The 17,172-nt window shown below is 43.2% G+C and overlaps 1 protein-coding gene across 2 annotated transcripts; it reads left to right on the forward strand.

Annotated features, from left to right (window-relative positions):
- The first annotated feature begins 559 nt into the window (after nt 1–559).
- pcsk7 (proprotein convertase subtilisin/kexin type 7) lies at nt 560–16,664 on the forward strand. Of its 2 annotated transcripts, none has more exons than XM_076735733.1 (17): nt 560–696; nt 2,143–2,453; nt 2,770–3,003; nt 4,843–4,977; nt 5,243–5,408; nt 5,532–5,622; nt 5,854–5,908; nt 6,081–6,219; nt 6,319–6,419; nt 8,955–9,122; nt 9,460–9,564; nt 9,722–9,824; nt 13,605–13,761; nt 13,999–14,093; nt 14,219–14,324; nt 14,437–14,554; nt 15,417–16,664. In XM_076735733.1, exons 2-17 carry the CDS (start codon nt 2,205–2,207, stop codon nt 15,693–15,695), a joined length of 2,301 nt encoding a protein of 766 aa, XP_076591848.1. In that variant the 5' UTR covers nt 560–696; nt 2,143–2,204; the 3' UTR covers nt 15,696–16,664. The 2 variants fall into 2 exon arrangements, with proteins under 2 accessions (XP_076591848.1, XP_076591847.1); XM_076735732.1 differs by having other exon boundaries at nt 14,437–14,569; nt 15,417–15,828.
- The last annotated feature ends 508 nt before the right edge of the window (nt 16,665–17,172 follow it).

Genomic DNA, 17,172 nt, shown 5'->3' on the forward strand with positions numbered 1-17,172 from the left:
GGTGACTTCTTAAAGAATAAATATATAAATAGATAATAGAATACACAAATACATTAATAAATACATAATAATATATATAAATAACACATACATACTCATTTGTATAGTATTTATTGATTTCTAATTTATTCACACAGTTACTCAGCTAATTCTAATTGCATTTATTTATTTATTGCGTAAGTAATAATAAGTATAAATAAATAAATGAAATTTTAAGTAGATGAATGAATGTGTGAGCAAATGAATAGATAAGTAAATATATGAATGAATGGTAATAAATGATAAAGAATAAATATTCAAATGTGTGTATATACTGTAGATACACACACACACACACACACACACACACACACACATACACACACACACACATAGAGAGAGAGAAATAGATAAATAAATAAATACACAAATTTGTTTTATTTCAGTTTGAACGTTAATATATTTAATGTCTTTGTGTGAATTATTTATTGATAGCGGCAATTTATTGAAGCTAATCATACGATTATAATGTATTATTATGTATTTTTTGTATTTTTAGTTTCGGCCCTTTAAACCCTCCATACACAGGTGACGCAACGACCGTGTGACGTAGTACGTATGGGTTAAGACATGTATGGTGCGGAAATGGGATGACAAGTTCAGCGTTACTCAGAAATTTCACAGGTAGTAGATGAGAACAGCGAATTCAGTGGGAAGGTAAGATATAACTGTGTGATCGCAACAAATGACTATGTTTACTTCGTCGTATTGTCATATATCACGAAAGAACAGCGATCTCAGTAGTTAGCGTCAGGACACTAGCTAACTTAGCTAACTGTGACAACAACAATGCCTCGGTTGAACACGACTCCTCGTTGTTCTGACTTAATTCTGTTGTTTTTTGTTTATACGAGTTTATTAACGTTATTATACCCAACGTCGTCACGTCGCAGTGCATTAAATGACTACCCCCAGCTAGCTGCTTTGGCTAACAGACCTAGTGGCTAAATAAAAAGTAAGCAATCAGCAAAACTGTGAGCTAGCTAACATTAGCAGACAAAGGAGCTTACAGGTTTGATTATAGCAAATTCCAGCACATGTCAGCTGGTTTTTCACTCTGTGCCACAGAAAAGGACGACGAATGTAAGCAGATGAATGTCAAAATCGGAGCTACTGGGACATCTGATGGTAACATTTCCACCTAACGGTGCCCAGCGTTGTCCCACATACAGTATATCATACATCGTGTTATAATGTGGACAGAGACACATATCAGTTTCGCTCAAGGACAATTAGACAGGGTGGGTGTTTTAACTGTTTGATATAATTGGACCTTTTTCCTGATACAAGTTCCTCCTAAAGTCATTGCCTTTGAGGCAGTGGCTAAATTGTAGCTCCAGACTGTGGGTGTGGCAATTGTGCCATCTAGATGACCTCATTATAAACTTTTTATTGCCTTTCATTTCCTGTCAGTGTCCACTTTATGTCAGACACGTTTGAATTCCAGATGAGACACTTAGCTGAAGACTATTTATCTTATATTTAGTACCGTCTGTACCAAAGCGGGCAGCTGCCCTGGGGACCCAGATCTTCACCCTCGCATGGTACATATCTCAAAATACAGCAGCATTAAATGTCCCCCATTCATTGACAGACAGAAACCCTGGAGCCAGGTAGTGTTCCACAGTAGGTGTCCTGGTTAGTTTGTTGTCGTCTGTCATGAATCTGCAATGTATAATTTCACATGTGTGCCGTGCCCAGGAGTGACAGGCTTCATGCACTCACCTAACAGGTTAATCCAGCTGCACATTTTGTTCCAGATAGGCAGGTCTACGTTCTCCACCCCTTTCATGCCAAAACAAGGTCACTGTGGGTAAAGTTTTGAAGTAGTTGTGTTCTATTATTTAGTTTTCTAGCCTAACAGTGCTAATAGAATAGCGTCCATCTGTAAAAGCCTCTTCACAGTAATCAGTGCAGGAACTTTGACGTAACCACAGAGTGTTAATTGAATGTGCTCTCTGAACTGGCGTCCAGTTGGCTGATGGTGTGAATTTGATAAGTGGCTTCTGAATGCAGCACTGTGATGATAACCAGCCACTCATTCTCAGATTGTCCGCACTATTAACAAAACCTTCTTTCTGTCTGTCTTTGTCCCACATCCAGGTTGCTGTTCAGATGAAGAGGAGGGCTTGCCTGTTTGATCCTGTGTGTTGCCCTCTGTTGCCATGGCAACACCCTACTTTCCCACATTCCTGATCCTCATTTTTCTGTCCTCCTTCATCCTCTTGCTTCTGACCCTCCTGCCCTCCGTTGCCCCATTGATCCCCATTTCTTCCTCCTCTCCCCCCTCACCTTGGCCGTCACCGTCCTGCGGCCTGGGTCAGTCCTGGGCCGTCCGGATCCACACTGGCCCACATCGTGAGGAAGAAGATGGTGAACAGGGCTCTGAGTATCTGGACATGATAGCCAGCAGGGTACAGAACTTCCTGAACACTTCCTGCTGATAGATTTTAATGTTTATATAAGATGTATACTCTGTGAATTTTCCCAAAGCTCAGTGTCTCATTTCTGTGTTCTGCCTCTTTAAAAATAAAATAGAACGTACTGGGGCGACAATATTTATGCACTTGGTGCTGATTATGAGACTATGATTTGTGAGAGTGATACATTTGGTGTTGCCTCTGCATTTGTACCCCATTTTTTGTTAAAAACCCTCCACAGGGATCGAATTGGCCACTTTTTAAAGTATTGTTAAATTTGTACTTATTATCAGTCTTCTTTCCACCCCAGATAGCAGAGCAGGCTGGGCTGCAGAACCATGGCCAGATCGGACAGCTGGAAGGCCACTACTTGCTCTGCTCTGTCAAGCCTGGAACTGGACCTCTTTGGAGCAAGGGTGTCCATCCTGGAGACGTCCTGTCAGCCCATCCTCAAGTCCTGTGGCACTCCCAAGAGAGAGTGCTCAGCCGCTCTAAGAGATCAATGGCCTTCAACGATCCCCGCTATCCTAAACAGTGGCACCTGGTGAGAATCAAGACTATGGTACCATTTTGCTCACTCATTATTTCACTCATTATTTGACTAGTGGTCAGTCTCACATTAGAATTCAAGAATTGGTAAATTAATAATTTACTAGACAATATATCTTCATCTAGTATTCATTTTTGTATGTGTTTATTTTGGTCTCAACACGAGCACTGGGAACCTCTTTTAAGCAGACTCAGCGTGTGCTTAAATGTACTTTTCTTGTTGTTTCTTGTCAGTGAGAGTACTCTGTGGCTGGCAGGGACAACGATTAAGAGCAGGCACAGATCAAAACTTTGTCCCCATCCGTGCTGGAGTTATTTCTCTTACCTGTTCTGACCAGTCATTTTTAATCCTGTCGAGAGTGTGTATGTGGGTAATTTCCCACCCCCTCCTTGGAATGAAGCTAGAAATCTTTTTTATATAATTTTTAGAGCTAATGATATATATGACTGACTGAGTATATATATGACTGAGGTATATGAGGATTTTTCATTCTCCTCACACAGTGTCTTCACATCCCTCCCTCCACGCCTTCCCTTCAAGGGAGGCTTTTGGCTTTGTCTTGCAGAATGTCGGTGTCTCTTACAGACCATGACCATGCCATCCAGAACGATGAGTTAAATGATAGAGGAGCACAGTGAATATGTTAATCTTGTTTTTTATCATGGCAGCGCATTTAAATGTTACTTTCAAAGATTTACGTGGTGGTGATGCTCAGTGAAAGAGAAACCAAATAAAACCACTTGATATTTGCCAGTGAGGACTTTTCTAACACGTCAGTCAGGATGCAAAGTATTAGGTCATGTGTTGAAGCACAATAAGTACAGTACAGTACAGTCAAACAGGCTATGATCGTTTATTGACGCACAGCATACTGTATGCCTAAAGGGCTGGGTAAAGCACAATATAAATTTGATAGTTTGGGTAGTTAATCATTATCCTTTGAACCAGTCTTACTACTAATCTTATCCCTTTTAAACAGCTGTACCAAGTACACAAGCAAGGTAAGGACAATTGACCAAACAGAAGAGAGCAGGTGCCTTCTCTTGAGTGAGATTGAGGTACACGTGGCAAAGCATAAAAATATGACACAAAGGCCGAAGGTGTGCTTTTTTAAAAATGGCGTTTGTAGTCAGATGACCTTGCTTTCCACACACGATGTTGTACAGTTTTACTCAAGTGACTAATAAGGCTGCTTTCAGTTATGCCTGGTTGCATTTATATGTGACAATAATGTCAGTGCTGCTTAGATGACTGCTGGGATGACTTAATTCCCCATGATAATCCTGTTAAATAGTCTTGTTTACATGATTAGAACAGGTTGACACATTTCATGCATTCAGTGGTTCACACAGGAAGTCAGAGAGTAGCATTGGTGAGCTGTTGATGTTCGCAGAGGCAAACACCTTCGTGTGGTTGTTTTGCAGCAGCCTGGAGCTGGTTGTGTGTGATTTAATCAAGGTAAATGCTGTTAGATGCCGCAGGGGGAATGCACAAATCTATTATACTGCCTTTAAATGGCTGTAGAAGCCATAGAACTACAGATAGAGACCACAGATACTGGTCCTCAACTGTGCTCAGTACAGACTACTTTTCTGGGTACAGTTGCATTAGACTTGTATTCAAAGCTTAATGTGTCTCCCAGTTGCACAGTGTGTGTCATGTGGCTACAAAAACATCACTTTGACAACCAAAGTGCAGTTTTTAAGATAGTAAAAGTACTTTGAATGTGCTTTTTGCTAGTCTCTCTTTTTACTTACCTTTTGAATCCTGTTCTTATTCTCCTCCTACCGTTCGCATCACCTCATCCTTTCTTTGCTCTTCTCGCTGTTGCAGCACAATGACCTCAGTAAGGGCATGGACATCAATGTAACAGGAGTGTGGGAGCGCAACATCACTGGCCGAGGAGTCACAGTCGTGGTAGTAGATGATGGGGTGGAACACACACACCAGGACATCCAGCCCAACTATGTAAGTGGAAGCAGTTATTCTATTCTATGATTTATATATTGTAAATATTTCCAGTGACTTGCCCGTGAACGGTGCAGTAGTGACCAAAAAGATGACTGAGCTTAAAACTAATCCTATTCAAACTCAGGAGTAACAACAGTGAACGTGTTGGAAGAATTTCATGTAGCAGTAGCAGTTTTTTGTTTTTTTTTTGCGTCCCTGCTGCACCTAATTTGAGTGGAATCTAACAATACTATTTATTTGTTTATTCACATGTCCTTCTTAGAGTCCAGAGGGCAGTTATGACCTGAACTCCAATGATCCAGACCCCATGCCTCACCCAGACGACCGCAGTGACAACCACCACGGGACGCGGTGTGCCGGCGAGATCGCAGCCGTGCCCAACAACAGCTTCTGTGCCGTAGGGGTTGCCTACGGCAGCAAGGTGGCAGGTGCAGACAATAGAAATGAATTTGGAACTGGATGTCCCAGTGCTAAAAGACACTGTGACAGAAACTGCGACTTTGCTTCAGTGGCCATGGTAAAACATCTCACGCTTGTTGCCTTCTGTTCAGGTATCAGAGTCCTGGACGGCCCGCTCACAGACAGCCTGGAGGCCATAGCCTTCAACAAGCACTACCAGGTCAACGACATCTACAGCTGCAGGTAACAAACTGGCTTTTTCTGCTCCTGTTAAGTATCTCCATTAGGAAAGTGGCTTTTATAAAATATCACCGATGTGTTAGTGTGCATGTGTTTCTTGATTCCACAAGTCTTTGTTTGCTTACTTGCATAAAGTCTGAATTTCCTGTTATTTGGTGTAATCTTTTACGATGCCATAGTACTTCATTGTGGAAGTTTTGCTTGCATTCTAATTCAGACTCTTGTCTCCTTTAGTTGGGGTCCAGATGATGATGGACACACTGTGGATGGACCCCATCCCCTGGGCAAGGTAAGAGAAAGACAGTTTGTGTGGAGCACTGTTTTTGCCCTGCAGGTGGCAGTACACCACAACACATCAATTACATTGTACACAGGAGAGCAGCTCTAATTACAGTGCTTTCACTTGGTTGACTTTGTTTTTCCCTCTTTTTGTCACTGTGTGATTTGTTTTTCCTCTACAGGCGGCGCTACAGCACGGGGTCATTGCAGGCAGACAAGGCTTCGGCAGTATCTTCGTGGTTGCCAGTGGCAATGGAGGTCAATACAATGATAACTGCAACTACGACGGCTACGCCAACTCCATCTACACCATCACAGTCGGTAAGACACAGAGCCTCTCAAATGTGTGAGCGTGCCTTTGTAAGTTCAGGTACATAGGGCTGTAAATGATCTGTGTTTGTGTGTGTGTGTGTTTTCCAGGAGCGGTCGATGAGAAAGGCAGAAAGCCTTTCTACGCTGAGGAGTGTGCGTCCATGCTGGCTGTCACTTTCAGCAGTGGGAATAACAAGCTGAGGAGCATTGTAGGTCTTACAATGCATGCACAGACACACACACACACACACACACACACACACACACACAGAAACGCTGTTAAAAGACATGAATAGATGATATTGTACTGGTCCAATCACAATGAATTAGGGAGCCTTAACACCTGACCTGTTTGCTGTTGTTCAGACAGACTCGGGGGTCATTTGGTTTGTTGAAGCAGCTGTGAAAGCTGTACATCCTACTCCTCACCAGTGTCACATTCTGCGACAACATGGATTTTGCAATACTGTCATGAGCGTGAAAAACGCTTCAGCGTATTAAGAATAATTTGCTATACTGTGGCAGTGATAACATGCAGGTAGAGGGCTATGCATCTACTCATAGAACCGGAGTTACACCCAGTAACTACTATTTTCCTCACTATAACGCTGACTCCAGTAACATGGAGATGTGGGAGGTAACATTATGAGCAAAGCACAGCAGTTTCTCTGTTGCCAACACAAAAGTCTTCATCTACTCCCACCATCCGAGGAGGTGGAGACCCAGTGGACTGACTTGATGGAAATGTCCCCACAACAATTGGAAAACTCTTAGGCTATATGTGTGCACTAATCTTTTTACTTTACAAAGTATATTCACTTACAAACTGCAGCTCAGCTCAAAGCTCGATTGATGCTGACTTCAGTGAATCACATTTCATGTAATAATTAACCTACATTATGAGGCTGGTTATACCTCATTTTCATTTTCTGTTTGGAGCTGAGAAACACATCTGCTTTTTTAACATTTTTTCTTTCCTAGGATGTGTTGCCTTACATTATTAATAGAGCAAAAAGATGTAGAATCATGTTTTGAGTGCAGTATCCCTTTTATTTTTGTTATACAGTGATATAATACTGTCACTTAAAGAAAAAGTGATCTGTAAAAGGGAAGTATACATTATGCATTATTACAGTGTACAAGATCTGCTGCCATTTCTTTAGTGCTTATCTGAAGGAGAGACTTTGAAAGCTGAGTAATACAATATGAAAGCAATGCATGAATTATCTCTTTGGTTAGACTTTCTCTTAAAGCTTGCTATATTCCACAACATGACACGTAAAACAACATGTCTAAAGTTAAAGTGGTCTAAAAACAAATGTTTGAAAGCGCGTGAAGGAGCAGCTCCACATCAGGAGGAACAGAGACTTATTTTCATCTGAAACAGTGATGGGTGATGACAGGGGTAAGGGCCCGTTGAAGTCACTGACCTCTATTTGCCACTGTTTGTGGGTGTCACCATGGCAACTCAGTTTGGAACAGGGATGTCATCGCCAGGGGGAGAAGAGCATAGCGAGGACTGGCTCTCCCTGGAGAAGGCCGGTCCACCGCTGACCGCAGTACACTCACAGGCCAAGTGCTTAGCACACACTGCCCATTAGTGTATTATTCTGGAGAAGCAGTTTAGAGCGTCTCAACAACAGCTGCCTTCACAAATGTATTTGACGACAGCGTTCTGAGTCTGGAAAGCCTGCAGCAGTCACACACTGGGAAATTCTGATTTTATATTCAAGTTTGAGTTTTGGAAATTTGATGGCAGCCTGTGCGTCTTATTAAGAGAGATTCTGTGCTTCTAATTGAATATAAGCAGACTTTGTAAACATACATGTGGCGTGTTGAGGTACAGAACTTATCTCCTGATGATGCTTGTATACTCTCACCACATCCACAGCTGCTCTGGGTAAACGTGACCAGCGCTGCTGGGAAACCCGCTGCATGCGCAACATTGCATCTTAGCTTCAAACCTTCTAAATGGCTGGAACAGCTGTTAAAAAGGCCCACATGTCACCTGCATGTAAACACAGAGGGCTGGGAGCTCCTCTGCCCTCATCGCTGTGCGCCTTCTGTCAGACAGGCTGTCGCTCATGTGTAGCAGCGGGTGGTGTACATGGAAGACATATGAGACTTTTGCAGTTGTGCACGTGGATGGATTTGACTGTCCGCATATGGAGATGAGAGACGAAGCTGTGAAACCAGTATTATATTATCTCTTTTCACTTGCTTGTGAAGTTAATCTTCTCTAGAAATCCTTCCTCTTCTACCTCCTTTTTGGTCAACCACTATCTGTCAGGATTAGAAACTCCTCCACATTTCCATACTCTGTGTATATACGTTTTTTACTTTCCTACTCTTCATGTTGATTGGTACAGCGTGTTCTTTTTCTCTTGGCTTGCTTTCATCTCTTTAAAAGCTGAAGCTCTGCAGGGCTGTAAACCCTAAACTACACAAACAGTGTTGAACTCTACCCGCAGTAAATATGTCTTTATGTCAGGATGGCTCCACGACGCTGGCGCCTGATGAAGTGGTCTTTGCTGCTAGTTTAGATCCAGAGCCCTCACGCTCTAGTTTTGGATAGTTTGTGTTGGATATACCCCGTGACAGGTCTGTAATCACTCATCTGTTAATGGATGCGTATCTACGTATGTGAGTGTTTGGCCTCCTCCCCGAGCTGTTGCCACCTTGGCACTGTGCTGAATCTCCATGGTCGTATCCTCCCCACATAACCCATCTGTCTGTCTCCGCAGGTGACATCAGACTGGTCTATGCAGCAGGGGACAGGCTGCACGGACAGCCACACTGGCACGTCTGCTGCAGCCCCCCTGGCGGCAGGAATGGTGGCGCTCATGCTGCAGGTCCGTCCCTGCCTCAGCTGGAGGGACGTCCAGCACATCATTGCCTTCACTGCCACCAAGGTAGGCATGATGAAATGTCTTGCTGCATATTATTAAGTTAACATTTGCTCAGCAGAATAGTGCAAGAATTTGCAGCGGGTCTTTGTGCTGTCTTGGCTACGCGCTCACTTGTGTCTGTGTCTGCTTGTGCACTCACACAATATTAATAATGCTAAAAATTAGATGAGAAGATTGTTCTACAGCCAGCAGTCAGTTAGCTCAACTGAACTGCATTGAGACTAAAAAAAGGGGGGAAACAGTTAGCCTGGCTAAAATTTGCCAAAAGCACCTCTAAAGATCATTGATTAACATGAAAGTGAGCTTAGCTGTGTTTGTTATCTCTGTATTTCTATAACAGTGTGACAAAGCTGCTGACTGGAGGCTGAACGGAGCCGGTTTCTATCACAGCCACCAGCACGGCTTCGGTCTGCTCAATGCATGGAGACTCGTCAATGCTGCCAAGGTACATGCATACGTCTAGCTAGTCTGGCTGCAAACACAAGCTATGGTCATATTTCATCCATCTCCTGATTATTTTCTTAATGCATCATTTAGTTTAAGAATAATCCCCACCACAAGTTACCACCAGAGCCCAAAGTTTGCTCTCTTCTGTCTCTCAGGTATGGGAGTCGGTGCCATTCCTCGTATCCTATCAGAGCTCAGTGATAAAGGAGGAAGCATCTATCCCGACTTACTCCGATGAGCTGATCCGCACCTGGAAAGGTAAGTCTGTCTGCTCCTCCCTCACTCTCTCACCTCTGTATTGCACAGCTGCTCAAAAGTTTACACACTGCACAGCGTCACTGACTCCCTCCCTCCCTCTCTCCCTCCCTCTCTCCCTCCCTCTCTCCCTCCCTCCCTGCTTCTCAGTCAGTCTGCCTCTCCATATTAGGCAATGTTCTCATGTTTGCGTGTTTCTTCTTCCACATTGAAATACTGAGTGAGAGTTTTCCAGATTGTTTCAATTTCTTTTTTGTCCCTCCTTTTTCTTAAGTTCTTCCCGCAGTTTGCATTTTAGAACTCCCCTCATGAGCTTTTGCTCCTTTCTCGCCGCTCTGATTTTCTCATATTCAACTGTCTGTATATGTGATCTGTCTCTGTTTTTTTTCCTTCACACACACTTTTTCACATAAGCTCACGGTGATCTCATTCTAGCAGAAACATTCCTTCTCCCACGTCTCTTTTCCTCTTCTCCCTCCATCTGTATCCTCCCTCTTTCATGGCCTCGTCACAGTCAGGAGCACAACCCGAGTGTGTGTGAGTGTGATTGTGTGTGTTTGTGTGTGTGGTCTCATGCACCGGGAGTTTCTTCAAGACAAAGCAAAGAGTTGCTGACAGTTACCAAGTGTGTCTGGGCTTAATTTCAAAAAGAAACCAAATCAAATCAAACTACCATAATACACATTTTGTCATTTGATCCTCGTTCAGTCAGTCTTGGTCAAATCACTGATTGGCTCGTTGTCATTGACAGAGTTCAGGTCTGCCTGTCACACTACTCAGCAGTATTTGTTGTTGTAGTTTCTATGTGTTTTGGCTGCCGTGTTGGCTAACGTAGAAGCATTTCAAACTGCTGGTTTCCCATGTGAACACAGTGTGTTTGTGTCGGGGATGCACCGATGCGACGCCGATATCAGATATCGGTCTAATACTGACTCAGATGTCTGGATGAAGTATCAGTGACAATGGGGCTGATCTGTTCAATTCAGTTTTTTGTTTATATCTACATGCGTGTAGTATATCATGCTTCATCAGCATGCTGGTAGGATTTTGACAAAATCATGATGTGCGATGTGGTCCGTCGCTACAGTGTGTAATAATGCAGCCTAAGGTGTGCATGCCTGCTCTGGAGATGCTGATCGTGTCTCTGTGTCTCCACAGTCTCCCCCGGGAATTTCCTACTCTTGTTGTCAGCTGTGTTTATATCCCCCTCCCTCTCATAGCCAGACCTATCTCCACACTTCATTTTAGCGCTGTGACAGATATCCCCCATCGCTAACTCCAAGCTGAGCTGGTAGCCAAAGATGCTAATGCTATATTGGCTAAGTATTCCAGGGCTCCAGAGTTTATCTAAGGGGATTGTAACATCTGCCGGCTGGACATTCTGTTCTGTCATTATTTCAACATTATGTGAACAGCTTGGATTTGCGCTACAGTAACATTTCGTGCCTGTTCATACCCACAGTAATATTCCAACAGGAACTTAAATGTTTCAAGCCACAATCCTACAGCGCCACACAATGGTCAAGGATGCCATCACACACCTCCAAGGCTCTCTGGCTGGGACGTCTTTGACGGAGACTTGAATGACAGAGTCGCTGTCATTCTAGTTTCTGCATAAATACCACTATAAGAGTCAGAACAATGAAAAAACAATCCCAGCTCCAAATCCTGGATCACTCCTCAGCTAGAACTGAGCCTGAAAAAGAAGCATAAAGCTTTCAGGCTCAAAGACTGCACTGGTCTCAGGATGACAAACCACAACATCAGAAACAGCAAAAGAGAAAAAAAAAAGCAAAAAAGCAAAACTGAAATTTCACGACACACTGGAGGATGAATTTGGCAACATGAACTCTAAACAAGCTTTCCAGATGGTGAAAACTGACTGGATGTGAACCCAAACACAGTCCATCAACATCAACTGACACAAAACTTTTCACCACCAAACCAAAGCTCAGTTTCAGCCTCATGTAACCTCACACATAATACTGACAATGATAGTGATATTCAAGAAGAAAGCAGCAGTGTGTGTGTGTGTGTGTGTGTGTGTGTGTGTGTGTGTGTGTGTGTGTGTGTGTACATGGATGGTCATGCCAGTGAAGAAGTGAAGCTTAGGGTTATTCTGAAGTAAAGGAAAATTGTGATTAAGGAAAAAAAGTTGGTAAAAAATGTGACATGTTCAGCATTGGGCTGGAATTTGTTGTGAAAAGGGGGGAAAACCCCACATGAGAGAGGACAAAATGTACAGCTACAGTGAGCACTTCATGTCTCCAATATAGATTTTGTTTGAGCGGCCCACTCAAATACATTTACCCCCAACCCCAAAATATTTTGGGTCCTTTTCTGGGGTTCTTTATTTTAAAATCTTGAACAAAACGAATGCAAATCATCATCGCTCATAAGCACCTGCCCCCTGCCCGCATCCTCCCTCCCCCACGGCGGCATCCCTATTAACATGGAGTTTGTAGCACAGTCGGTTTGGTCAACTCTGGTCAAGACAACACTTTGGATACTGGACCCCAAAAGTGTTGAACAGAGAGACATTCCCACAACATGTGTTCATTGCTTCACAGTGAATTATTTGGCTCATATTGACTCTGTACATGTCCCTTGTAAAAGTGATGTTGGCTTCAGAAAACTGACCGAACTTAAAATGTAGGAGCTGGTGATGTGAGTTCTCAGAGGAGCAGAAATTATTTTCCCACATGTAGCTGCAAGATATATCTTCATCCTTTCATCTCCAAGCATAGACAGCTTTTCTTTCCACGCCTCTGTTTCCTCTCTCCTTCTATTTTCTCCTTTCCTTTGCCTTCTTGGTACGTCTTCTCCACTTGTCTCCATCTCCTGACCGCCTGTCCCTCTTACTGTGTCTGCATCTGTCCAAACTCTGTCTTTCCTGCACACCTCTGTTTACACTGCGCTCCCTCGTCCCTTTGTGTCCCTCCCTGCCCTGAGGTTGTGTGCAGCCCTACATGGTCAGAGAGCACCACGGCCCATTAGTAGTCAGAGATCAGGAAATACCGGGAAAGTACTAGACACTTACAGTGGAGGGACGGGAGGTGGTCAGGAAGACTGATTTCTCTTCCTATCACACTACGTGCAGTAAATATGTAACATAGTCATGTGAAACTAAGATGAGTGTATCAAATTAAGTGTAAAAAGCTTCTAATTTGTTAAGTGTGTGTGTATAATCTTGCAATTGTTATTCAGTGGTTTTATCTGATCACAGCTTCAGTCTGAATACATTCTCCTACAATTTGTAAATAATATCTGCAGCTCTTGAAAGATTCAGACCCAGAGCAAGCTCTGTCACCGCTGCTTCCTGCAGTAACCAGGGTGTCAAGTGTTAATTTTAGCATAAACCTAAATGAATGAATCATTTTTAATTGGTTAATCCATCCATCCTTTTTATCTGGGACCAGGTCACTTAATTGAATTAATTATATCTTACAGGATGCATGAATTCCAGGCCCAACTGGTTTTTACTTTCATACTTTTAATGTTAAGCAGGTGTTAAATTGTATTTCTATATTGGATATTGTGTGGTGTTAAAAAGATCTTAATAAGTCTCAAGTTAAAGTTGTGAACCCTGGATTATTCACATTTGTTCACATATTGATGATCTTTTCCTTTGTTGTGATGAAGGGTCAAAGGCACATAACTTCCCTCATCGATGCAGGAAATCAAACACACACACACACACACACACACACACACACACACACACACACACACACACACACACACACACACACTCAGACTAAGCTGCTCTCTGCTCGCCCTCAGTGTCTGCTGCTGACCTGAGACAGTCTGGAATGCAGACACTGGAGCATGTGGCCGTTACAGTGACGATAAACCACCCTTGCCGTGGCAATCTGGAGGTTGTGTTGGTCTGCCCCAGTAACATGACATCAGTCATCGGGGCACGCCGAGTCATCGACAGGTACACACACACACACACACACCAACCCATGCTTTGGTATTGTTTTGAGAACAGTAAAACATAAAAGTAGTACTTGCTTAAAAGCTAGCTGAGTTTCCCAAGTAGAGTACAAAAAGAATATGAAAGGAAATGAGTAATGATCATATATTACAGTACCTGAAAAACTGAACTGTGGCCGCATAAAAATAATATTCTTGGCTGCAGTCTAGTTAAGTGCTCTCTGTATTTTGCACACAGAGACCCTGCGGGCTACCAGGACTGGACTTTCTCCACTGTGCGCTGCTGGGGAGAGAGAGCTGAAGGCCAGTACACTCTCAAGATATCTGACCACAGTAAGACACCGCTCACGCTGGGATGGGAATGTCTTTTCATGAATGGGAAACACTCACACGCCTGTCCGTCCCTTGACCTCGTGCACCTTACCTGTCCAAACTGACCCTTCTCTGTGCTCCTGTAGAAGAGCCGCTCTCTGAGCAGTGTGCCACTGTGGGAGTGTTGAAGCAGTGGACGTTGACCCTGTATGGTTCCTCAATGACCTACAGCGAGGTCAAAGACCGACAGAGGTAAGACCTCGCAGGCATGCTGCTGTCTGGACACTGTGGAGATGATTCTCTTTTGTTGAATGCTTGACTGACATGGAGGTTGCTTGCTGATTGGTTGTACATCCATTGACAGGCTGGTGGAGGAGGCTATGAGTGGCAAGTATCTGGACACCAACTTCTCTCTGCCCTGCCCTCCGGGACTGGACATCCCTCCAGAGATCATCAGCCCCTTCACCTCCAACAACCTCAAGGTACACAACCTAAAGGTAACACCATACATGTTTCCCATGCCTGTCTTCTCTTCTCCCAGCCTCCGAGGGGATGGGACAGTTTTCTTTTCACTCCTTCAGAGTCAAAGGTAACTAAAATTCTCAGAGTGCTGTTACCCAAAACTAAGGGATGGAATTTTTTTTGAAGTCGGAGAACATGAAATAAATGTTTTCACAAGCATAGACCAAATTCTGACCACTTTAGAACTGCTGTTTCTGAAATATATAGTATCTTGATTAATCTTGATCCAGCTGTAAAGGTCACATTCCTGTCCTGAGTTTAGCCTCCCAGGCAATACTTCATCACAGGCTGCATTCAAGTCACGCCAGATTCATGGCAGACATGCACCCCAGATATTTATGTATGTCCACGTAGCCATTAACCTCTCATTTGAAGCCTTAACCTAAACATAATTATTGGACCTGTGGGAATGAGGGGCGATGTCTGTGGTGTTAAATTTGAAGTTGCAATGTATTATGTATGTAATTATTAATGCATAATATTTGAGCATGAGATGCAAACTGATCCAATAGACATCCAATAAGAGATTCAAGCTAAGCTGATCTTATCCTTCTAACTGCATGCAGAAAAAAAAGCATTTATGTAAGTCTGGTTAAAAAGGAAAATCCCACAAATTATCCCTTCAACTAAACCAGAGGAATACTAATACTGCAGTAAGTTCATTGAGTGCTCTGACTTGGTCATCAATTTTACTTTCACTTCTTCTCCTTTTCCTCTCTTTGTAGCCTTTCTTGCTTTTTGTTTTCCACCTCATCCAAACTTAGAGAACCCAGTGGCTTGTGATTTACCTCCTCTGTCTCTCCCCTTTGTCCTCTCCTGCAGTTCCTGCTCTTGCTGGGCTGCTTTGCTCTTTTCTGGTCTCTCTACTACACGCTGGAGGTCACTCTGGCCCACCTGGACCTCAGGGGCCTCCTCTGCCTGCGCAGGAGACGAGGAGGTCACCGGGCCAGGAGGGGGCACCAAGGGAGAGGAGTGGAGGAGCCGTTGCTAGAGGAGGAGGATGGGGGTGAAGAGGAGCGGGACTCAGGGGTGGAGCTGCATGCAGTGCTGGACTCTGAGGGCAAAGGGACTCTCTTAAATGGAGAACAGGTTGCAACATAGCACCGAGCCAGATGATGGGTCTCACTGTCTGTGCTCATGAGACGTCTCAGGCTCTCACCCTCTCCTCCCCACCCACCCACCCACCCAGCCTCCAGTCACCCTCATCTGTGATGGTGGGGGGTCACAGTGTGAACTGCAGATGGATGTGACTGAAGAGTGGAGTTTTTGTCCTCTGCATTTCCCAAACGGTGGCCTTGTATGAAAATTTGTTTGCGCTGTGATAGGACACATAGGAGTTTGTATGTGTGCTCTTGTCCACCTTGCCCTCTGTCCTCACAAGGAAAGAAAAAAATGAGCAAATTCCTTCACAGTGAGGATATCTTGTCTGTGTCTGGGCTGCATTTCCCACCTAATCTTGGTGGGAAATGAGACACCTGTGGGGTCTTTAAACCAAGAGAAAGACAGAAATGTGATGTGATGTGCACTACCGTGGAATGTACGAATCCTGTGTGTGTGTGTGTGTGTGTGTGTGTGTGTGTGTGTGTGTGTGTGTGTGTGTGTGTGTGTGTGTGTGTGTGTGTGTGTGTGTGTGTGTGGTAGTGTGAGAGTGAGCGCTTTTGCCCAGAGTATGTGTGCTGTGTTCCTTGAAATGTCCTCAAATGTGAGGTTCCAAGACGATACTGATGTATTCTAAGAATGAGATTTATTTTCTGAGGTGTTATTTGATGCATTTTATTTTTTAAGTGTGGGGTTATTATCTATGGGTTATCAACCAACTACTGATGAAAACTTGAAGTGGGATTTTCAACTATGGGATTTGTATAGGTATTTTTATATGAAGTGTAATATATATACACAGTGTGTGCCTGCTGTACAGATATATACAAACTGTGCTTAATAATTTATACAAAGTGTTTTTAAGAATGTATTAAAGAGCTCTAATTTTTTAATGTAAAGGGGTGTTTGGAAACTGTGTTTTGCTGTGCAAGTCACAGGTGTTCTGAATGATAATAAAAGACTGTTGACATAAAATCCTCCTAGATTGTACATTAGAGTTATTATGGTATTATTACATAATTATGGTTGTGTAAAAATATTTTCTTTATGTGAGGTGAAGCAAAAAAAATTTACCTAATGTCATTAAAGTGGCAGAAAAACAGTAATTTTTTCAAACCCAAAGGAGTTTAACAAGACCAAGAATATACAGTACAGCCTTGGTAGGGACACTGTGGTGAGCTAAATGTTATTGTCAGCATGCTAACTAGCATGATTCTAACTTATTATGCAGCATGCTGATTTTAGCATGATGATGCTAAGCTGGTAATGTTTGCCATGGTCACCGTTTTAGTTAAGCATGCAAACATTCACTAGTTAGTACTTAACGGAAGCTGGGCTGCAGCAGAAGTTGATGGGAATGTCTTTAAATTGCAAGCATTTGCTAATAAACCAAAGTATTGGCAGTAAAGTATAAACATTGCCATTACTAAGTAAAAAATAACTAAAAAGTGATTTAAAACAACAAAATTGCATTAAGATG

This window comes from Chaetodon auriga, chromosome 7 (assembly GCF_051107435.1).
Source record: "Chaetodon auriga isolate fChaAug3 chromosome 7, fChaAug3.hap1, whole genome shotgun sequence".
Lineage (NCBI taxonomy): Eukaryota > Metazoa > Chordata > Actinopteri > Chaetodontiformes > Chaetodontidae > Chaetodon > Chaetodon auriga.